The sequence below is a fragment of the Octodon degus genome, unplaced genomic scaffold (genome assembly GCF_000260255.1).
Source record: "Octodon degus isolate 3935 unplaced genomic scaffold, OctDeg1.0 scaffold00188, whole genome shotgun sequence".
Classification (NCBI taxonomy): domain Eukaryota; kingdom Metazoa; phylum Chordata; class Mammalia; order Rodentia; family Octodontidae; genus Octodon; species Octodon degus.
The window spans coordinates 4,943,898-4,960,678 of record NW_004524764.1 but is presented as its reverse complement, the minus strand read 5'-3'; the positions used below and the strand labels follow the sequence as shown (position 1 = coordinate 4,960,678).

General features: G+C 35.6%; 1 protein-coding gene across 1 annotated transcript in view; it reads left to right on the top strand.

Annotated features, from left to right (window-relative positions):
- The window catches only part of Hmcn1 (hemicentin 1), a 474,287-nt gene that overhangs the window by 253,837 nt on the left and 203,669 nt on the right, over window positions 1-16,781 (top strand). The window contains exons 14-17 of the mRNA XM_023704108.1: window positions 2,149-2,262; window positions 6,885-7,043; window positions 14,749-14,943; window positions 16,082-16,177. Of these exons, the coding sequence (XP_023559876.1) occupies window positions 2,149-2,262; window positions 6,885-7,043; window positions 14,749-14,943; window positions 16,082-16,177 (564 nt within the window). The remainder of the gene's footprint in view (window positions 1-2,148; window positions 2,263-6,884; window positions 7,044-14,748; window positions 14,944-16,081; window positions 16,178-16,781) is intronic.

Sequence of the window (16,781 nt, the reverse complement as noted above, 5' to 3'; positions counted from 1 at the left end):
TTTTTGTATTTTAGGGAAGGGTCTACAGGGTATTCAGGGTCTCACTACTAGATTGGACTGGTAGTGATCCACCTGTTTACAGCCTCCTGAGAGCTGGGATTACAGGCGCGTGTCACCACGCCCAGTCTCAATTGCAGTCTCAGGACGCCCCAGGGATGAGGCTGGCACGGCAGGCCAGGGGATCAAACCCCCGGTCCCTGATAGTATTTTCATTTTTCTATAAATGCATCTTACCGGATTTAAATATTAATTGAAGATGACCTTTGAGATGATTATTTGATAGACTATTTATACTCAATTTGGTCTTTCTTAGTTAAATAAAGGATAAAAGCACCATATGCTCAATGTGAGGCTGTAAACTGTAAATGATCAATGACTACCCACTCACCCTTCCTCTCAGTCTCACTTGACGTCCTTCTTAGTGAGATAGTGAAACTGGTAATGCACAGGAAAGAATGGGAAAGACTCACAGTGGAGGCAGAGAATTGTCCTCGGCGTGAATCCGTGAGGAAGGGAAGAAAATTGTGATAGCTGTTGAAGCAGAGACTTTGGAGAGAAGCAGTATCACTTGTAAAAATGAGGAAGATGCCCGGCACCTTTCTAAGGTCAAATGAGCTCAGATTTAGAGATAATGGAATAAAAAATGTTCACAGAACATATACATGGAGAGGGAACAAACATAGGACTGCAGAATAGGTTGAAACAGAATTCTACATTGCAGAAAATATTTGCTTCATTTAAAAACCAAAATAGCAACACATTTATTTAATATAATAATGATATATTTTAAAATGCTATGCTAGATATACAAAACTCTGTTCTAGAGATAGTAGAGATAAAAATTTTAAAAGTGCATGTCAGGGTAGTCCATAGTGGGAGTGGATACGTGAAGAAAACTAACATGGTGGTCAGATAAGGAGTAAGTGGGAGGTCGATAGGAGGGTGACAGGGAGAAGACTTGTCAAAAGACGGGATTTAAGCTGACTGTAGAGCAATGAGAGGAAACTGAGGAGTCGTGGCAAAGGGCATTTTATTTTAGGAAGACTCTATTTTCTACTCAGAAAAATAGAAGAGTAAATGTGTTGTGTTGGGGTTGCCAATGAAGAGCTGCATCTTGTGGTGTGTGAAGAAGGTTCAGAGAATGTTGGAGGCCAAGGTTCAAAAGAAAGCTGCTTGCGAATTTTGAGGGCTGAATTATGAAATCAGTGGGAATCACTGAGAATTTTCTAGTAGGAGAGTAAAATGATCTTTAAGACATTAACTCTGAGTTTTGTTTAAAACTACCTTAGTGGAAGTTAAGAAATCTTGAAATGTCAAGGTTAAAAAAAATGTATGAGTGAACTACTGCTGTAGAGATGTGAAGCAAATATGTTTTACTTGAAACCTATGGAAGTGAATGTGTACTATGTTAAAGAATAGCTGTATTTAGCATCACAAGGAAAAGCAGAGTCAAAGCTGAGATTCTATCTATGGATGCAAATTTTAGACTCATACTGCAAAAGGAGATCTCTATACTTGAACATGAAGATCCTTACAATCACACAGCCCTCTTTTCAATTTATTTATTTCATAATTATTTCTTTCAGTGCCTTTACTATTGTGATAAAATATATTGAGCTTGCCAAGGTTTTTCTTTCATTATAAATCTCTTTTTCATAATTACTTTTCAATTAATTTGCTAAATTGTTTGGACTTTGTTTTAGGATCATTATTTTATGTTTTAGTTATACTTATGTAATTATGGGCTAGTCTTTTTAGTTGCCTTAAGCAATTTTTGGAAATCATACACATCTAATCTTAGTAACAGTTTTGATGATAGAAGTAGATAATATATCAATCATTGTTAATTAACTATCATGTTTTGAAAATCTGTAGCATATGTATTGTTATACATTACCCTGTTCTGTCTTTGTTTTTCTTCCTCTTATTTTTACTCTTCAGAATAAAAGTAAATTATAATTTAAAAATAAAAAGAGAAAATCATACACATCTATATGCCAGTGAATTATGAGTTCCTTGCTTTTAGTACTGCTGAAATAGACAGACACATACGAATAGCGGCAAATGTTTTTGATTCATTTAGAAAACAATCAAAGAGCATGTGCTGAAGGTGCTAGATGTTCACTATTTGCACACTTGTTTTTTCAGAAGCCCCAAAGTTGACTGTAGTTCAGAGCGAGCTGCTGGTTGCCCTTGGGGACACAACAGTTATGGAATGCAAGGCCACTGGTGTTCCTCCGCCTCAGGTTAAATGGTTCAAAGGTACATTTGTTAAGTATGTTCATGTCTGGCTCAACTTTGTTTTCCTTTTATTTTAATTTTTTTTTGTTGTTAAAAATGTGTTGTGCTATGTGACTTTAGCAGCCCCATAAAATGTGTTTATGATCTCACTGGAGACAATAGTTCAAAATTCTGAACTCTGAATTTCAGGATTTGACATCTGGTATGGATTACAGGACGTGAAAATCAAAGCAGGAAAAGCCAGCCTTTGCTAATCCAGCTGAACATTCTCTTTGTTAGTTTAGGATTGTTTCCTGTAGAAAATTGTCCAAGAATACTCAGTTAATGTTTAAAATAGCTTCACTGACTCTGCTTCACTTTTCTTAGAAATGAAAGTTCCACTTATTAAAGTTTTCTAGATTCTTGAGGGTACCTTCTAGAGAGTGTTCAACTACAGATACATGTTGAAGAGAACATTGAAAAACAGGTGTGTGTCAACCAACTTCACCAGGCACAGTAAATGCTTGCATCAAGTATAGAAATCGTCTGTCTATATTTGTAATGTAAGATTGGACCTCTGTGATAATATTAAAATAACAGTAATTTGCCACTTGGCCTTCGTGAAGAAAGTTGGATCCTGATCTAAGTTCAGATGTTGACAGTAGATATCTGTGCAAAAAATCTCTGCTTCTGCTTCTGTCTCAATTCTTTCAATTTATCATAAAAATCTCCCAAACATCCTAACAAGGATGTTGCTAGGATTATTAAGATGCTGTTTGCAAAATAGTTTTTAATCTTCAGATGCAAAATGCTAAATAGTACAAAGCACTATTGTTATGATTCTGTTTGGTAAATCATAGATGTTCCCATAGCAACAGGTTGATGTCATAATCACAAAATTATGAATTCACCTCGGGTTCAAATCTCGGGGAACATGAGGTGAAAGAAAAAAGTTTTATGTGGAAAACAAGTATTTTTAAATGGTATAAATCAAAAACAGGGAGGGAAACTAAGAAATAGTGACATTTGCTTGATTTTCTATTTTAAATGTTTTTTAGTTTTCATGTTTTCCTTGATAAGAAAGCCCTTCTGGATTTGCTCCTTGATCAGGTTTATTTCAGTGAATATGAGCTACTTTGGCCTATTCAAAATACATCAGTCTTTTAATGACAGAAGAAATACATCCCATTTTCAAATTCACATCATTGTTAAGTAGAGTTAGAAAATATGGAGTATTTTTTAAAATTCATTCATAAGTTTTGTTGAAAATATAAATTCAAAAAAAGCAGTAAAAATATGCTGTTTTCCCTCCCTGTCTATAGTGGAGTTACAGAAAGTCTTTTAGTCTCTCACATTGGAGTTGTCTCTTGAAAAAACCTTCATGCCCTTGGCCCCACAAATAACTTGGAGGCCAAGGGAGCAGATGAGGTCCCGTGCAGCCACCACACAGGAGAACCTTGAGTTTACTGCTATCAGTGTTTTTTCCCAGTGGTAGATTCATAGACTGAAGTTCAGTGGGTCTAGTCAATGACTTAGCATTTGCGTATCTGTGTCATTAACCATTAGGGACTGAATGAGAACTTTAGACACTGACAGACTACTTTGGAAGACCTGGCTCCAGTGTTCATCAATAATAGTCCCAGATGCTCTGAATCCCAAAGTCAGGCCAGTCTGTTCTTCCACTCACAGACAGGCAAAGTGCTCTTTGCAGAAGAGCAGAATCAACACTATTAAGAAAATACCATAGGACAGATTTCTGCATTCAAACTGGATCTAAAAAAGAATGGTCTCAGGGCAGGTAGACCTTTCTTTCCTACCTTACTGGGGAGAAGACATGAGGAGGGCTAAGAAAATCCTACCTTGTGGAGACCACATGGTGAAAAATTTCTGCTTCAGCTTTAAAAATAATCTTTCCTTAAACTTTTCTTCAGATAATTCTTATTGAATAAAGTGGTCAAAAGCAGAATTCTATTCAAAACATTAGCAAAAATACCCCTCTGTAAATACAAATACTCTTTAAAATTTTAAAGAAATTTAAAATTTCTTTCATCTTTAGAAATGAACAAAATAAAGTGGCTTCAGAGAGAAATTGGGGATACTATTGGAAGATAAGGAAAAGGATATTTGTGGTAAAATATTAAAGCACTGAGATTCATTTAGGCTAGTAGTTCTTAAAATATGGTTTGAAATCTCTGGTTTCTTCTCACAATTGTGTCAAGTTCAAAATTGTTTTCAAAATAACATTCAGATGTTGTCATTTCACCCTCATCGCCTCAGCGCAATGAGTCCGCATAGTGTGTGATATCCAACAAAGGGATGCAGAGGCAAACGTGGGCCTCAGCTGTCTTTCATTAAACAAGACATTAAGCATTGTATAAATCTGCAAAAATGTGAACAATGCCATTTTTCCTGGTACATTGCTCTTGTTTGACAAAGTATTATTTTTTCATAAAATATGTTCATTATGTTGAAATATCATTGGTTTATTATAAAATGTACATGTCTTTAAGTTTTTCAGTTTGACTTTTTAAAAATACCAAAAACAAATAAATGCAGTAGACATAGAAGTTTATTGGGGTTCCCAGTGATATGGAAGAGTGTACTCGCTTAAAAAGTCTTATGACTAACATTTTCAATAAACATTTAATTATCATCAGCTATTTGAAAGGCTTTCATGTAATGACTTCCCTGTAAGTCTTTATATCCACAGTGGCCAGGATTGAATTTAAATTAGAAGTGAAACAATTTCCTTAGTGGTCATGAGTGTTAAATCCTATAATAGGTTGCCAGGAAAATTTATATATTTTATTATGTGTTTGGTTTTGTCTTGAAAAAAGGCTCTTAGCAGAAGGTCTTTATGTCATCCTCCAACAATATGTTTTGTCTTCAGAAACGTAAAAGAAAAGTAAATTTGAAAAATCTAAGTGCATTTTAGTCCAAACATTTTGATATTTGAAAAACAAGGTCACATTGCATCCTCCCTCAGTGAGAGGAAAGTTTATGTCAACATCATCTGCTTTTATTTATGAAAATTTCCCAGAGGCACATAGATAAAAAGTTTCAGTTGTTTCTCTGAGTCCCAAGTGGTGTATAGTAGCAAGCTTTTAGAGATGATTGGGAGTTTTACATGTTGAAGTGCTGGAAAATTCTTTGATTTTGGCTCTGATGCTTGCTAATTTAATCTTTTTGTATTTAAGTTTAAATTTAGAGCCACTTTGACCTTTCTTCTTCAGAAAATGATATAAGCAAAAAGAATTATCTGTTGCCCTCAGTTGGTGGTAGAGGCTGCTTACAGTGTTGTAGAGAGTTAGCAGCTCCACCACTCTGTTTTGCCTGTGAGAGGCAAAAAGATTTACTTCTCAAGTTATAAAGCTCAGAGCACCTGGTGTGTGGGACTTTTTGGAGAATACCCTTACGGGCTTGACTCTTGAGATTGCTGTGGAACTCTTAAAGACAACATGCCCTTTAACTTCCTGGTTGTTCTTAGGATTGTCATACATTTTACATCATCCTTTACAAAGCAAACAAAGATATGGATGCTGAACTATCATTAGATATCAGCACTGTGGGCTTTTTTCCATCCTGGTCATCCTGCTTAAATTCTTAGTCTAATTGATCCTCTGCAAGAAACGAACTATGAGGAAAAGTGTAACCTAAGCTACAGTTTATTGAGGTGTTGTCTGCCTTCAAACAGAAGAGGCCCTAGGGAGATTTGAAGTCTATAAGAACACACAGCATGTGCAGGTAACTCACATATGCTCATCTTTCTTGATTCAACTCAGCATGGCATTCTACCTTCCACACCTCATTCCCTGCCTGCATCATCCTGTAATACTCCATATGTTAACTTTAGAAGTTGAATAGTGCAAATTTTAATTCAGTTACACTTGGAGATTTATATAATAAAACCCCTCTGGATTTTGTCAGAAGTTTCTCCTTCGTTCCTTTTCATTTCTCAACTAGCTTTTCCCTTACCTCTCCAGCCATCCATGGTCCTTCCTCCCCAGACAAACCCTGATCATTAGATAAATCATGAAAACCTATAGTTCTGTAAGCATTCCCTGGGTATCCAAAATACATCCTGTTGGGTGGGCCAGATAGCTCAGCAGATTAAAGCACCTGCTTAGCAGATGCAGGGGCTGGGGTTTGATCCCCAGCGTGCAGTGCTGGCCCTGCCCCCAGGGTGTGCTGGGATAGCTACTGAGACTGGGTGTGGTGGTACATGCCTATAATCTCAGCATTTGGGAGGCTCAAAAAAGGAGGATCACTATGAGTCTGATCTGTGTAGTGACACCCTGTAGACCCTGTACTAAATACAAAATAAAATAAAATACATCCTACCACAAACATAGTAGAAATACATTTTCAACCCTCACCTTCTTGTATGCTTCTTTTTGACACAAGTCACCATCTAAGCTGCTAGCCTTTCCTTGTCCTCCAACAGAGCTTCAAAGAGCTCACTCTTATTCAGGTACACATATGGTAAATGGTTTATTATTGGACTGAATTGAAGACTATGGGAAGTGTCTTTGTTGTGGAAGCCACTCATATTTAAAACCTTTCCACTTGACTGGATTCAGAAGTTGGTTTTGAAATCAGACCAGTAGCTGAGCAAACTATGTAAGTAATTTGGTGTGTAACGCTTCCCCTTTGTTCTGACTTAGGGGATCTGGAGTTGAGACCCTCAACATTCCTCATCATTAACCCCCTCTTGGGACTTTTGAAGATTCAAGAAACTCAAGACCTGGATGCCGGTGATTACACGTGTGTAGCTGTCAATGATGCCGGTAGAGCGACTGGCGAGATAACTCTGGATGTGGGCTGTAAGCATCCTGATCTGGTAGACAAGTTTATTTTGTAATTGGTGTGTTGTTTTTCCATGTGTAGTAACTGTGACACAATGAGGTAGACATATTTGTTAGAACAACTAAATTAAATTGAGCATTTCAGATGATCAACACCACAATGGATGATTTCAATGAGCTGTAGCTTCTTATGTGTTATTTTGATGAACCCACAAAACAGCCCTAGGAGGAAGACGCTGTCCCTAGGTGTATTATGTACACAGGGAAGCTGAGGCTCACAAAAGTCAAACAATTTGGTCAGGATTAGAGCTAGGCAGGAGCAGATCCATGATGTTTGAACTCAAGTTGTCTGACTTTAGAGATGTAAACTTCATCATTATATCATCATGAACCATCATTATCCTGGAATCTTCCATTGTGCCACCAAGTTCCTAACTGGTAACATCTGGAGACCAGAAATTAGACTTTAGCCCTAAACCATAAATTAGAGATGCTGATGACAGCAAAGGTAACAGATGGTGATTTTACTTTTTTTTTAATTCACTAGTAATTGCTCTTCAGTATATAAAATAAAGTGCTAACTACAAATAAATGTCAATCACTATGTGAAGACTACAACATGTGCATGACAACTATATTTGGGTTATTCAAGAAGTTTGGTTCTCCTCCTCCTTTGTCTTTCTATTGCATAGCTCTTTAAGAAATGTCTAAACAGTGTGGTAAAACTTGAAATAAAACAGAGCCTGTTTTGTAAGGGAAAGAAACTGACAGCTTCAATTAACAGATAATTAAACGTTTGCCTCTCATAAAGCTTGTAAAATAAGACATTTCACTAAATTGCATTTTAATTTATGTATAATATACATGATGATTTTCCCCCCAAACTGGTTTTTGAGTCAAAAGTTAAGACAATGCATTTAAAAGCATTTTGGTTCTATTACCTTAAGTCTTTAAGTGAAAATTATGTCCCTCTTTGCTACATATATTGTTTTCTGTAAGCTAAGTTTTCCCTCTTAGGATCTCAAAAATCTTCTTGCCCCTAAGCTATCTTTGGTGATTATTCCCTGGAGGTGACAAAGCTGGAGGTGACCATAAAGACCACTATTGAATTTATGTAGAGCACTATAAGTTTTTTTGTTAAATGTGTTTAAGTCAGGGTTTACGGGGTCTGGAGGGTCTCACTACACAGATTGGACTTGCAGTGATTCTCCTGTTTTCAGTCTCCCAAGTGCTGGGATTTCAGGTGTGTGCCACCACACCGTCTCCATTGCTGGCTCAGCGTGCCCCAGGGGTGGGAGCGGGGCAAGCACGGCATGCTGGGGATCAAACCCCAGCCGCTGGGCTCTGCCTAAGCAGGTGCTTTAGTCCACTGAGCTATCTGGCCAGCACTTAAAAGATATGTTTTAGCTTTAATTAAACTCTGTGGTTTTTATGAAAAAATACTTTATAAATAAGATTGGAATATCTGTGTGGACACTACCACTGAGTTTACTAGCATTGGGTAGAATCCATTAACAATATTAAAGAAGTAAGGCCCAAATATAGAGGATTGGTAAGTAAAGAATTCTAGTTTTCAAGAAACATAGTGATCATACTATTTTGATTCTCAGCATTTTCTGTTTTGTTTCTTCCTCTTTTCTGTATAGAAAGATCATATTTATTTAATATTCTTTTAGTGTCTTTTAGCTCTAGAAGAACAGCTTCAGTAATTATTCCCAGTAAAAAGACAATGATACCTTTGCTTCCCTCAAAGTGTATACAACAAAGTCCAAGTTTGCAGGAGGTACAATATATTGATGGGTGCTGACTCTTTTTTAAGAGAATAAAAAATATAGTAAAGAAAACATTGGAAACAATACAGAATTTCACTAAACAAAATAATAGGAATTCAGCAATGGTTGTTATGTTGCAGAATGTTGCCTTCAAATTAGTTGTTTAGATTACCAGATATAAGCATTCAAAATTGGTTTAAAAAGTTATAAGAAATTAAAACAAAGAAAAATATTTATTCACTACTCCTTTCAGTAGACCAGCAGAAATAAGAAGTACAGTTATCCAAGACATCCTGTATACAGACATAAAAATATTTTTGCCTTCTTTCTTTTTTCCTTTTCCTCATCCCAGTTATTCCTTCCCTTTGAACAGATTTTTTTCCTTTTCACAATATCTACTTGTATCTTTCAGATTTTATTTATTCTTTCAGGTTCTCACACTAGGGAGACAATACAATGCTTGCACATGTGGGTCTGATTTATGTCACTTATGAGATTGGTCGCTAGTTGCATACATTTATTTGTAATAGCTTCAAATTTATCTTTTTTATAACTGAACAATATTCCATTGTATAAATATTTCTCAGTTGATGGGTATTTGGGTTTTCAAGATTTAGCTATGACAAATTGTGCTGCCCTAAACATGAGTGTACATAAATTGCTATGGTATGATGTTTTCAGTTTTTCTGGAAAAGTGCCCAGGATGGGACTAGCTGGATTGAATGAGTCACCAATCCTGTCTTTCTGAGGAAACTCCACACAGATTTCCCTAGTGGTTATACCAGACTGCATCTCCACCAATAGTGGAGAGGGTTTCTTTTTCCACACAGTCCCTCCAACATTTGTTATTGGTTAACTTCTCCATGATAGCCATTTTTTTCTGGGGTAAGATGGAATCTCAGTATTATTTTAATTTGCATTTATCAAATGACCAATGATGTTGAAACTTTTTTTTTGTATATTTATTTGCCTTTTGATGATTATTCTAGCTGCTGGACTCTCCAGGTTCTCTCTGTCGTAGAGTAGTATATCACGTAAGGGATAAAGCTTATTGTTCTGGAGTGCCTTACATTGGAAATTGAATATAAATTCAATTATTTGCTTACTCTAACCTTAACTATTGTGAATATTTGGAAAATAGCTTAGTATTAAAGTCCACATCATTCAGGTTTCTGTTATATCTTAACAATGTCATTGTTCACTTGTTCACTGTTAGATTCTTCTTAGTGTAGTTTACAAGGGATGATTAGACTCAGTGTGACATAAAGCTATTTTCATGTTTTGTTTTGTTTTGTTTTGTTTTGTTTTGTTTTGTTTTTACTGTGTTGTAACAAGGTCTTTCTCTATAGTCCAGGTTGACCTTAAGCTCACTATGTAGTCTAGGCTGGCCTTGAACTCATAACAATCCTCCTGCCTCACCATACTGAGTGCTGGGATTACAGGCATGCACCATCATGCCCAGCTATTGTTTCATATTCTAGCAGGGTATATATGCTAAGAACCATGTAAATCACAGTTGTAGTGCTGTTGTGGTTTTTGCTATTTTGTTTAATGGTAAACACACTATGAATCAAAACTTTGTGGAAGGACAGGGAAAGAAAATGGGTTGTCTGTCTGACTTTCCTTATCCAAAAGATAAGGTTATAATTATTTCTACCTCAAAGATGGGTTATACAAATGAAATGAGGTATGATCAGTAGTGTATATTCAGACTATGCACTGTTGCCAGTTAAACCTCTTAATGCAATGTATATCAAATGGATGAATGTTAACTGTACAAATAAAGTGGTTATTTTCATTCTATGAGTCTTAAAAAATAATATAAATGCCGACAGTGGTGTAGTATTTAAGATGAAGTGTTTGACTTTTAATATGAAAGTCAAGCTAACTTCCTTTTAGAAAAGCTGGAGACACATTAAGTACTAAACTTAGTCTTACATGCAGCCATTTATTTGAGTTCCAGAACTACTGCACATAAAGTTAAGTAGCTCATGACTTAAGAAGAAAAATATACTTTTATCTATATCATGTAGTTATTTGGGCTTTCACATTAAAAATACATGATAAAAAATAAGGAGGGGGTTATTTAATATTATTCTTGAGTTTTAGCTCCTTGTCACGAGTGTCCTTTTGCTTATTTCTCATGATCATAGCTTTACATTGTGGACATTTCAGGTCAAGAAGGAAAGTTACCAATTCCTTTATCCTTTTTAGGAAGGGGTAGTGAATTGTGAAGTCATTTGGAAGCAAAGGCGGTTGGCTACATCAAACAAAAAATTGGCCTGGGAGCAATTTTATTTCTAGAATTCCACACCACACAGGGTTAGAGTCTCAAGCTGTGGTTTCATTAATTGTGGTTTGCTAGAACCAAAATAATGTGTCTAATTATTTTAGGGGAAAAAAAGATCTCTGGTTGACATAATTCAAGAGGTGCTGCACAGAGAATATATTTTTAATTATCTCTTAAGGAACTAGAATAAGTTTTAAGAAATAGTTTCTAGAGCAAAGTAGACAAGCTGTTTTATATTCTCAAAATGATGTATGCATACAGCCATATCTACCATTAAGCAACACAAACTGAACCGTGGTGTTAAACTTGTGTGGGACTCAAATTCCCAGTATACAAATGTTGAGAGGATCAAAGCTCATTCTAAAAGCCCACCTGAAAATGCAAAAGTTAAAATGAACTGTACATATATTAAGCTCCAGAAGTAAAATTTAATAAATTAATTCTATAATAATTATTCTAATGGTAGTACTTGGATGATTCTTTTGTACTAAATGCTTAATGAAGGTTATAGCTTTTAACAACATAAAATGGAAAATTTTCTTCCTGTTTGCTCATGGGGAAATTTAAACAGGAGAATGTAAACTAATTTTCCCAAGATTATAGTCTAAGAAGTAGTGGAGCCACCGTTTGAAACCACTTAACGGGCTCTTAACCTCTCTAAACACTACAGCCTCCTCAGAGCAAGTACCATGTACTTTACGGCACCGCTCTCCTAGTTGCTTTAATCTGTTTGCCATTCGCCTAGCATAACTTGGTTGGAGGCTGTGTTGACCACACTCAGGGATAGGAAGTATTTAAGAGCTTTCTTGGCTGATGTGGGAGTTGCTTCAGTTCTGAAGTTTGCTTGTCATTTCTGCTGTCTTTGGCTGCTTACATAACGTCTGGTATTCTCATCTGTCTTGTTTTCCAATTTGAGTGCATGCATCCCTTGACTGAGTCTACCTTCCATTGGATGGCCTCTCCATCCTGATTGAGTTTCTTGGATACAGCATGAGCTGTGCTTATCCCTTTTTATTCCAGATTTTTAAAAATTTCTGATCATTCTAGCTCATCTCTGTTTTCACTGATGCCCATGTTTTAGCGTGTCAGTAAATTGGTCTTTCCCCTAAGTATTTGGTTAAGTTCAAGCTTCTTCATATCTTTTCTGCCATTTTAGAATTTGTTTTTTGCCTATCACTGCATTACCTGCTCAAATTCCAAGTTTAACACATTTTGAGACTGTAAAGTTAATGTCCGTTTTTCAGCAAAGTTATCTTCTTGGGGATAAGTGAGAGAGGAGAATCAAGCAATGTGCTGCCTTGTGAATACTGTACTTTAACAATTGTTTTGCAGAATTAGGGATGCACTAGACAAGCAATGGATCTCTGAGCTGTATCTTCAGCCCTTACTTTCTTTCATGGCGAGGCATGCTCTTAATAGAATGGCCTGGGTTATCTTTGAATTTTCAATTCTCCTGTCTCTGCTTCCTGAGGAGGTAGAATTATAGGCATGAGCCTCTGCGTTTGAATTTATCTATCATTTTTATAAGTCAAATTAATATGTATATGTATTAAGAAAAATCTGAACACAAACATATCACTTCCTTTGTAAAACATTTTGTTGGATTATGATAATTTATTTCTGTTTAAGTTCAGTCAAATAACTAGGCTTCTGAAATTGCCATGTTTCTTTCAGAAGTAAAAGTTCAAAGGTATTAGGCTTAAGATTATCATCATCTTAACACATGAGGACACAAAAACACATGCACACTGGATTATTATCAGTAGTTTTTCACACTGATTCAGTAATTCATTCATAGATATGAATTTACAGTGGCCACATATAATGCTCAATAATATGTTAGTTTCTATTAAAGTTAAAATACAGCTGCAATGTAAACTCTCTAGGAAAAATAAAATGAGACACCTAGTCTAATATGAGGCTGAACTGGCAGCTGCTGTGCGTCCACTAGAGAGTGAGTTGTCTGAAACTTAAGAAAGGGAAGGAATCAGGTCTGCCACAGATGATGGGCTGGCATCGCAGACAAGGTCCCGTGGAGCTGTACTGAAGAGGTGTCAGTATGTCAACAGTGGACAGCCACCGTACACTTTGCCTCTGCAAGGGATGATAAGAAGACAGGTACTGACATGAGGAAAGTCAGTCCTTCTGGGGAAGAGCAAGGAATGCTAGTTATTCAGACATAGGAAGACACCAGACATGAAGCCACAGAGTTAGCGATTCTTCAGCCTAGACTCCAAGACCACTACGTGCTTAGGAGACACTGGTGCATCTGAGCTGTAGAAGTCCTGTCGGAAGGAAAGAAATAATCTCTGATCTCTGCAGGCTAAAATGTGGGGATATGAGCAATTATTAGATCCCAGGGAGAAGGGGAAGATGATAAAATGAAAAGGATTGTGCTTCTGTACTGGAAACTATTTTTAAATTCTATTTCAATTATTTAATGTTATGTGATACTGAGCAGACTAGCTATATTAAGTCTTTCATAGCTAAAACCAGATTTAAAATACTACTTATTCCACTGGGATATTTTGAAGATTAAATTAAATAAGTAATAGAAAGCTATGAACAGAATGCCTGTCTCTGAAAGTGATAATTATTGTATTTCCAACCAGAATTTAGCCTTAATTTTACCAGCAACCCATTGCTTGTGTACCAACTCTTAGAATCTTATCTAAACAAGTTTCTTCCATTGCTGCCAATAGTACATTACATGGTTCTTCTTGCCTTACGTGGTGAACATCACCACTCACACATGTCTGGGACATACTGGGAGCTCAACTTCTTCATACCTGCTTACAGCATCTTGTGTTTTTCAAGGTGTTCCTCGAATCTATTTGTATCTCTTCCTCTCAGATTCTGTAGTTAACTGGATTGTGCAGGTATCTGAGGACTTCTTGTCTGTAATTTTATAAGTTCTGAATTCTAATTTCTACCAATGATATTGTGTTTACTGTATTCCTTTTTATTGGTACCAGGGATTGAACTCAGGACCTTGTGCTCATGAGGAAAGCACTTATTCCACTGAGCTGTCTCCCCAGCCCTACTGTATTCCTTTTTATCAGATACTATGTTCCATTAATTTGTACTGTTGATTCTCACATTTCTCTAACTCAAAAGTTTTAAGTTATAAAGAGCAAGAATATAATATTGAACCAGGTTGCAATTTAGGAATAAATACCATTGGCTTATCAGATAATGCTTATTAAGAAAAACTCTTGTGTAAATTAAATCTAGAGTTAATATAAAAATTCAGCCACAGGGAGACATTTTGGGAAGTATTTAAAAAGGTACATTATATTTCCAACTTATTTATATGACAGTCTTAAGCTTTGAGCAGCATAACATGAACTATAATTAAAAACAAATTCCTAAAATTAGAGATTCTTTTATTAAGGATGACCTTAGTTTAAATTTCCACTCTTCACATCATTTATTATTTTAAGGAAACTATTCAGTTGTTTTATTGTCTTTATTCATTTAAAAAGCAAAACAAGACACACCTGCTGTTCCACATCTGTCAGGAATGACTACAGGGTAGCTTTGCAATATTTTATGAGCTATTATTTGATTCCAGTTCATCCTGTTCATAATTTAGTAACCTATTGATTTTTAACGTGCCTGTATTCTATACTAATGCCTTTTAATTTTTAATATCTTACAGCTCCTCCAGTTTTCATACAAGAACCTGTTGATATTTCTGCTGAAATTGGCTCCAACGTGACATTACCTTGTTACATTCAGGGTTACCCAGAACCAAAGATCAAGTGGCGAAGATCCGACAACATGCCGATTTTTTCAAGACCTTTTTCAGTTAGTTCCATCAGCCAATTAAGAACAGGAGCTCTCTTTATTTTAAGTAGGTCAAAGAAAATATATTTTATACAAATATATCTATATATCTTAATAGATTTAAGCTCAACTGTTTTGTTATGGTATTTACAAGATTATAATCGTTTAAAATCTGGTCTTGGCTTCAGTTGATCAACACTAAACCCCACTCTTCATAAAGATTAAGTTTCACTTCAGCTTCCTGACTAAACCTACACAACCTGTAACTAAGTAGCCTGCACCATGATTAACTTTAATATTATCTTTAATTATAAGTGTTTTATAATAATATCATTAAGCTGAAAAAATTCTATATGTTCATCCTACCTACATTAAAAACATTTTATTATCCAGCATGCAGTGAACAGAAAAAATTAAGTGAAAGCAATTTATATTAAAGTATTATGCATTTCTAGATATAAAGGTTCATGAATATTTATTTAAAAACTTAAGTGAAAGTAATTTATATTAAAACAGTATGCATTTGTAGATATAAAATCTCATGCATATTTATTTTTTATTTATCATTGCCATGCATTTCATAGCTCAAGTGCAGGTTAGACTATGATATTGATACTCTCAAACTCCAAGCTAACAAAGTGTGACTATAAGTAGAGGCCAAATTCATATATTTCTAGTGTGACTTTCAAAATTCACGCTGGACTAGTGATACTTGTTCTTTCTATGACTCTACCTCATGTTTTGCCTAAATTCTATCCAATACATGCAAATAGACTCTGCCAGCTACTGGACCAACTAAAACTCTGCTCCAGAGACTTGCAGGCTGCCTCAGGGTAGTGCACCTTTATATTCTTGAAGGTCTGTTCATTGATGTTTTTTCAAGCCATGCTTTTGCCCTTGTAGCCCATTAGATTTGGGCAACCCTTCCTCCATTCTGCCCACTTTTCAAGTGCAGCTCCATTGCTGCCTTTGCTGTGAATCTTTCTGTACCTCCTTCACATACAGTCGGTTATTCTAGACTCTGCCATCACCCGCAGTCTGATACTCATACAGTCTTTGCCTCACTACAGAGTGATTGCTGATTTCTCTACGTCCTCTCCGGTAGAAGTGGCACTACCTGAAGGCAGGGCCATAATCTCCACCTGCTGATCTCATAGTTAAGACTTCAAATGGTACTGAATGAATAAATGAGTTCTTCTCTTTAGACTTGTGGGCCAGTGATAAAGGAACCTATATTTGTGAAGCTGAAAACCAGTTTGGGAAGATCCAGTCACAGGCAACGATAACAGTGACAGGACTTGGTAAGATCAATGAAATGTCTAGATACCTCCTTCTCCAAAATCCTTGTTCTACTTTTGCTACATCTTTTTTCTGTGTCACTTAGAAAATAAAAAAGATGAACACCTAATTATTAGACTAGATTTTTCTCTTCTATCCCATTTCATGTTTCATTGAATGTTAGAACTGCAAATAACCATAAAGATTATTTACTTCAAGCTTATCTTCAATTTGAAAAAAATAAAGGATAATTTAAGTAAATTAAGCTTCAGTATAAACACACATAGAGTAGAGATATTTTCTGGTTACCTGTTTTGTATTTATCATGTTTTCCATGTAGACTTATTTTTTGCATGCTGTGAAGTAAGAGTAAAACATAGTTTATTTCTAAGTGAAAATATATGTGATTCAGTATCTTTTACTGAGTAATATCTTTTCACTGTCTAAAATACATTTGCACTGAGTATATATCACTATATTTATTCCTTATAATTGTTTTTGCTGCAGCAGTACATTTTATATTATTATGGTATCTGATATGATTTTGAAATATGTCAGTGTACATTTCTCAGTAATACTGTTTATGAAATTTTTTATGTGTCTTCCTTCATATATATATATATATAT